General features: G+C 45.3%; 2 protein-coding genes across 2 annotated transcripts; both read right to left on the bottom strand.

Moving 5' to 3' along the window:
* Positions 1-297: 297 nt before the first annotated feature.
* On the bottom strand, positions 298-3,883 carry LOC130584999 (complement receptor type 2-like). The gene is made up of 8 exons (XM_057385304.1): positions 3,243-3,883; positions 2,834-3,016; positions 2,373-2,555; positions 2,028-2,207; positions 1,633-1,662; positions 1,433-1,508; positions 1,087-1,171; positions 298-399 (listed from the first exon to the last, which is right to left on the bottom strand). The coding sequence occupies exons 1-8, from the start codon at positions 3,301-3,303 to the stop codon at positions 376-378; spliced, it is 822 nt and encodes a 273-aa protein (XP_057241287.1). The 5' UTR covers positions 3,304-3,883; the 3' UTR covers positions 298-375.
* Positions 3,884-4,581: 698 nt separating this feature from the next.
* LOC130585010 (complement receptor type 1-like) lies at positions 4,582-6,901 on the bottom strand. Its single transcript, XM_057385309.1, has 5 exons — positions 6,688-6,901; positions 5,960-6,142; positions 5,555-5,746; positions 5,207-5,306; positions 4,582-4,689 (listed from the first exon to the last, which is right to left on the bottom strand). Exons 1-5 carry the CDS (start codon positions 6,899-6,901, stop codon positions 4,596-4,598), a joined length of 783 nt encoding a protein of 260 aa, XP_057241292.1. The 3' UTR covers positions 4,582-4,595.
* Positions 6,902-7,249: the final 348 nt, after the last annotated feature.

Below are 7,249 nucleotides of genomic sequence, written 5' to 3'. Positions count from 1 at the left end.
TTAAGCATTCATAAAGGAACACTGCACATAAGCATTGCTGGAAGGAAATCAAGATGTATATGGGGGTTATGATCAGTACATTACTCATTATTTCTCCTTACTAAAGCTTGGGGTTACCCACTTGGTTATCCAAATTTTTGGGTATAAAGGAAATATTCTGCATCAGGAGCAGCGCACAGAATTCCCTCCAAGGCAGCATCCACATTTTGTGCAGTCTGAGCCTCGTAAGATCTTTCCAGTAACCAATAGGAGCAGAAGGAGCATTAAAGATTTACAGTAAAATGTGGGGTTTTTTTGTTTTTTTTTTTTGCCACAGAATTCCAGTCTCAATGTGAGCAGCACTTCCTCCCTGCTGGGAAGGAGCCCAGTGCTTGGCTAGCAGCAGCACGGATTTCCAGCCTAGGAAAAAATTGATATCCTGTTAAAATTAGAGCTTTCCTGTTTTCACACTGATATGTAGAGATTCCATCACCACCCGGGGAGGGAGGATGGAATTTCTGGGAAGTGCTTTGTTTCAAAGAAATCACCAAAACAACCCGAAAGGGCCATTGTTTACAGGACAGTTTACATTKTTTCATTTGTAGTGAAAGCTGACTGAACTCAAAGGGAAAATTCATTGTTGGCTGCATAGAAAGTAGMTTCACCTTTAAGTAAAAATATAATTGTAATAAGTGTGAAAGCAATAAAAATAAAATCAGAAACCAAGTTCAGTGTCCTCTTCTGACTACCGCTAAGGCAGTTTTTCTCCTGTAATCCATGCAAATTAAAATTTATGCCAGAAGCAAGGACTGGTCTGGAAGCCTGATCTGTGCACACCATCCACTCAGATTATGGAAAGACACACATTGAAGGTGGTGTCAGAAAGAAAAATAGGRTGTTTTAAAACCTCAATATGTTCAAAATACCTTTTATTCAGCAAAAGGAAACACTCTACCTGAAGATTAAKGGGAAAGAGGTTTCTACTTGAATGATTATATTAAGAAAATAGTCATTCAAGGAGACAATGTAGTCAGCAATATAAACAAGTGACAATATAATTATTACAGCTAAAACTGATATTTTATGTTGAGGAATACAAATCCATACCTCCTGTGGAAGACATGAGCCTTTCTGTTCACTTGCTGGGTTCAGGGGTGTTCTGGAATTACAGTTTTCATATGTACGGTAATAGCTACGTGAGAAAGGAGAAAGCAGTGAATAAAAACAATGTTCTTTGTAACAGAACACTCAAGTTGGTTTCCTTTAAGGARGAGAGACTTGAAATAAAATGACAGAACCACACCATGGATTCCAGGTTGTGTCATTTACACGCCTGAGCTGAAGGCACGGATTTACAGCACCCGGGCACACTGAGGCAAATATTTCAAGTGTATCGAGTGTTTAATCTTGGGATTTRGCAAGGACATGAACAAACAGCTAGAAACTGCCTTACCCTTCCTTCTGCTTGGAAATGATTTTCCAGACAACGCCTGCCCCCAGGAGCAGCAGAAGTCCTGCGGCTGCCACTCCTGAGGGAGAAGAGCTCGGGTTATCCTGGCTGTGTTTTGTGAAACACAGAACACACAGAAAGGGGAATCTGCTGTGCCCCCGARGCCACTGAGCTCAAATGCAAAATGTTTGTAAGCTGCTTACCTAGSCCTACTGACCCAGACCTGGGGGACTCTGGAGGGAAGGGAAAAAAAAAGGAAAATCAGCAATTTACAACCAAAATACAGCATTAATCACTTTACAAATAAAGCTTTTAGAGTCATGGACTGATTTGGGTTGAAGGAGCTTAAAGTTCATCCAGTTMTACAYCTTCCACTGTCCCAAATTGCTCCAARCCCCWTCCAARCTGGCCTTGGGCACTTCCAGGGATGGGRCAGSCACATCTTCCCTGTGCCAGYGTCTCACTGCTAAAACCTACAACACCAGATTTCTTAAAACCACACCCTTACGTGCTTTTTAAAAGACAGAATGACATTTGCACGTTTGAAATGCATTTATGTGTTTGTGTTTGATCTTTGCTTCGCTCCCATTCTACTCACTCAGTTTACAGGCTGGCACAGGAGGGTCCCAGCTGAAATCCTCTTGGCACTGAGTGTGGCTGATGCCTTCCAGCATGAAACCATCATCACATTCAAGAGTGATGTTAGTCCCGGAGCGGTAAGTGTTTCCTTTAATGGCTTTTTTAACACCTTGGACGTCCGGGAATTCACATCTGATCTCTGCAGTTGGAAGCAGTAAAAAGAGAGAATACAAAATATGAGAACCACACTGCTCTTGGATTCCTTCTGCGTGTAGCCAGGAATTAATTCTTGTTCCGCGGGGTAATTCCTTTCTTTTATGACTGCAGAAGCCGATTCCAAACAACAAAGGCAGCACAGACCCACCTTTGCACTGAGGGAGGGGTTGGCTCCAGACTCCCGACACCGTGCAGTTGATGAAAGCATTCCCAACGAGTGAATAACCCCGATTGCAGCTGTAGGATACAGCGGCTCCGGAGGGAAAAGTGCCAGAGGTGTTGCCTTTGAGCCTCCCGTTGGTGATGTTCGGAGGCTGCGGACACTCCACGGCTGCAAAAGCAGGGAGAGATGAAAAATGGGATGCTGAGGGATTGCCAGAAAGTGGCTGAGCCATTGTGCCTTTACAGCCCTGACTATTCCCTTGGAATTTCTTCCCTGAACTCAACAACCCGGACCYCTGTAACTCCAGCAGGCTTTGGGAAGATTATAAACGTGAGCTTGTACTTATCACACATTCTGTGCTCAGATTCAGCCCTTCTACAAACCTTCCCCTAAGGCAAGAYTTGTTCAATGTCCTTTGTTCTCAGCTCCCTGCAGCCCAAACACACCTTGACAGAYGGGAGGGGGATGGCTCCAGGCTCCAGATGATGTACAATAAAGGGATGCTGTCCCCAGGAGAGAGAAGCCGGGCTCACAGATGTAGTTTACAGATGTTCCAGGAGGAAAAACTGCTTTTGCTGGGCCACGGAAAGACCCGTGGGTGATATGTGCAGGCTTGGAGCAGTGCAGCACTGAAAACAGAGATGTGCAGATCAAAAGAGAGCTCAGAGAGGCAAGAGGGAAAACTTTTGAGCAGCTGGGGAAGGCTGAACACTTCTCCCACAGCACTGACTCCAACACAGAGCCAGCCCTGCCCAACCCTCTGAAGTTACCTCAGAAAATCAGAACAGGTTGAGAGGAGGAGTTAGTGATTAGTAAATCAAATTTTAATTTTGCCCCTTCAGATAAGAGACCTACCTGGCTTTGTTGTGGTGTCAGGACGGTGATAACGTTCTGCCATTCCATCTAGATACAGCATTAAGAGTTTAAAAATGTGGTTGAGCAAATAAAACGCACAAATTTACCTTCATTTCCCATCATCCTGCTGTTACATTTCCAGCCAACAATTCAATCCTTTTTGATAATCAGTGTCCCAAAGCTGCCAAAGTCCTCATTCAGGAAATGAAAAGATTTGTGGATTGTGGATTATGGATTGGAACAAGCAGTGTGAGAAAATTAAATCATGCCAATACTTACAGCATTACCCCAACCCTGGCTCATCTCCTGCATGTAAAGAGAGGCATAAACGAAAGGAAAAATTTCTGGGTTCTCCTTAAAATACTTGGGGCAAACAGGAAAAATAAAGCCAGCTTTGACTTTGGTGARCAGGCAGGGGAAATCATCAGGAATGTGCAATCCTGACAAGCCCAAGCACTGATTCTTACCCTGCTCACAGACAGGTASAGGTGGGTGCCACTTTCTGTCACCTTGGCACTGGGATGTGGGGTGGCCTCGCAAGGTGAAGCCTCTGTGGCACCTGAAGGTGACAGAGTCTCTGTAGGTGTAGCGGGGCTTGAGGACAGTCACCCTCCCRTTCCGGATCTGTGGGGCTGGGCACGTCACTCCTGGAAGAGAAATTCATATTTAGGGGTACAAAGCCAAGTGTGTGCTGCAATTAGCACATCCCTAAAATCCGTTCTCAGTGTGCTCAGGGGAGTTTCACCCAGAGTCAAAAATGAATCATTTCAAGAACTGAGTGATTTTAGTTCATTTAAGGTTTCCACAGTATTATATATACAAACAGAGTTTTGTGTCCATGAACAGAATAGTGCAAATACATTTGAATAAATACAGGAGATGGGGTAGAAATCTGTCATTACTCTCATTCTCATGAATGCTTTACTGTCCCAACCTTGTGCCTTCCAAAGCAATTCCATCTGAAGACTCATTCCTATGATCAATCCCTGTAAAACATCCTTGTGCTATGGAAAACAGTGCAGGATTTGGAAGATTCTGCTTCAGTCCTACTCAATATCCCACTCTTCTTCTGCAAAACACATTTCTTCCTTGATTTCTTATTTGTTTTTGTGAAACAAAAGGGACAAGTCCCTGCAGGCATCTCACAACTCTTCAYCCTGCATTGCTGTGACAGATCAAAGGCCTACATCTGGAAGATTTTTAGAAGAAACCAAACATGCAAGCATAATAAACCTGTCCCAGATGAATATTACGCTTTAATGGTCTTATTCCTCTAATTCTATTTATTTAAAGGAAATGCTTTTTAACTTTAARGACTTAATTTTCCAGTTCTGGCCCCAGTCTGGTGGTGACCTACTTACTCTGACAGATGGGAGGAAGGCCAGTCCATGCGACATCTCGTCCCAAAACCTCACATCTCCTGTGGGAYTGTCCAACCATTCTGTACCTGGAGGTGCAGAGAGAGAAATGTCAGCTCACAACAAGTCCTTCAGTTGGATTTTGCACTCCCACAATTGTCTGCAGAGGTTTCCTTCTGCAGCCTCCTGATTGCAGCTGATTCTTGAGGTCTCTCTGCTGCTTTGACACATGGGAATGAAAAACACCAAGTTCCTTCTTCCCAGATCCAAGAGGAGCAACACTGATCCCAAAAATTCCTGGTCAGGTGCTAAATCAGAACTGATTTCCAAAGGGCTGGAGCTCCCTGCAGCACGGGCTTGCTCCTGCTCTCACTCCTGCTCGAGGCTATCTAAGAAGGCAAACTGAAACTGAGGTTTGCAAATTAATCTACTGAGCACAAGAGAAGAAAAACAAGACCCTTCTCCCTCTCCAGAGGAGGAAACTACAGCGAAATTGGAASCAAAATTGCAATTCTGGCGTGCTGTAAGAGAATGGCAGTGCARAGGATGGGCTCTGATCCTTTACCCAACACCAGACACCGAGGTACAAAGGCAGCAGGGACTCACCCTTCATCACACGTGTGGTTCACGCTTGACCCGAAAAGGAGATCTGTCAGAACAACAACTCTGCCATTCTTGGGGCTTTCTGGGTATTTACATTGCTTCCCTGGGAAAGAACAAGGCTGAGTTTAAACTCCTCCTTTGCAGCAGTGTAACACGCTATGAGCAGCTATCTAAGGTTCTGTCCACGCTCTGACACCAATAAAAATGTGATTTCCAAAATCAAAGAGGCCTAGACCATGTGACTAGTAAAGCCATGTACAAATCCTTTTCTTTTTTTTTCAAGAATTGCTCTGAGGAACCCACAAAACAGACAACTTCAGCAACCAACACCAAACTGATGGAGCTATTCACTTTTACAGAACTCTAGGGCTTCAGACCACGTGTGGTTTTGGAGACAAGTCAGAGTTTGGGGCATTCCGGGGCGTCTCAAGTGTCCTGGCCGGCAGCTGTAGCGTACGGTGTCACCAACAGCAAATTCCAGCTTMGTTTTGGATTCCTTGGTCAGCTCTGCAAAGCTGAGGTTTGGAGGTGCACCACAGCCACCTATCAGGGAAGAAAACATGGGGAGAAACAGGGATGTCAGCTAAAAAAGCAGTTGTAAAATACATTTTGAGTATGTGCAGATTAAAATTTACATGCAAAACGGGTAAAAATGGAGAGGGTGAAAGATTTCAAATTTTGGGAAGGGTGAGGATGAGTCCTACAGGCAGAAACTCCCAGACTATCCCTAATTCCCAGCTTAGGGCTGCAGCGTACCTGCACACTGAGGGAGAGGGAGGCTCCAGTTGCCAGAATCGGTGCAGATGATGGATTCCTCTCCCAGGAGGCTGTACCCAGGGTCACAGCTGTAATTCACAACTATCCCAGCGGGGAAAACGTCCAGGTGCTGGCTGTTGTGCTTTGCTTTGTCAATATTTGGAGGTGGAGGGCATTGCAGCACTAAAGAGAGAGGAAAAAGCAWAACTGAGAAAAGGGTGAGGACGTGATGGAGGGACAGGCTGGGAAAGTTGGGGGTGTTCAGCCTGAAAAAGAGGAGGCTCTGCGGAGAGGTCAGAGATCCTAAAGGGGCTCCAGGAGAGCTGGAGAGGGACTGGGGACAAGAGATGGAGGGACAGGAGCCAGGGAATGGCTTCCCAGTGCCAGAGGGAAGGATGGATGGAATATTGGGAAGGAATTCCTGGCTGTGAGGGTGGGGAGGGGCTGGGATGGAATTCCCAGAGAAGCTGTGACTGCTCTTGGATCCCTGGAATTGTCCAAGGCCGGGCTGGACAGGGCTTGGAGCACCCTGGAACAGTGCAAGGTGTCCCTGCCCGTGGCAGGGGGTTGGGATGAGCTGTTTTTTTCCTTTAACTCAGTGTCATAGGAAAGGATCACTGTTTTTAGGAGCCTGCCCAAACTCTCGAGAGGAGGGGGTGGRAAAGGAGAAATTACAAGGCTTCATCACACAGAAATTCAAGTGAATTAGAAGCATCAGCAAAACTTACATTTGCAAAACTCCTGGGCTTCAGACCACGTTTGATTTTCAAGACATGTAATGGTYGGTGACATCTGTGGCTGTTCCACATATCCAGGCCGACAAGTGTAGTTCACAGTCATCCCAACAGGAAACTCTGTCTGATTTTTATCCTCCTTGCTGAGCTCAGCAAATAACAGCGGTGTTGGTGTGCCACAACCGGCTGCAAGGAGCAAAATGGCCATGAGAAATACATCCTTGGCTGTGAAATGCAGCTAAAAACYCCATTATGAATGTATTTTCTGTGTGTTCTAATGTTTGTCTGCATCAAATACTGCTCAGACTGTAAGGACACCGGTACCTTATTTATATGCTCTTAGAAAAAAACCTAAATGAAACAATGCCCCAAAAGATCGTTTGGCCAATGTGGTGCCTTCACACATCTTCGGGCTGTAGGGTACAGAAATCTTCAATTTCAGGAGTTAGAACAACCAAGCCTGTCCCCTTTTGGGAACTTTTAGTGATGCCACCTGCTCATTCCCAATGTCACCAAAGTGACCGCAGCGCCTGCATTTGGTTCATCCCATATAATG

The sequence above is a fragment of the Malurus melanocephalus genome, unplaced genomic scaffold, assembly GCF_030028575.1.
Source record: "Malurus melanocephalus ecotype Western Australia unplaced genomic scaffold, MMel_1.1 scaffold_808, whole genome shotgun sequence".
NCBI classification, from domain to species: Eukaryota; Metazoa; Chordata; class Aves; order Passeriformes; family Maluridae; genus Malurus; species Malurus melanocephalus.
This window is presented reverse-complemented; position numbering and strand designations above follow the sequence as displayed.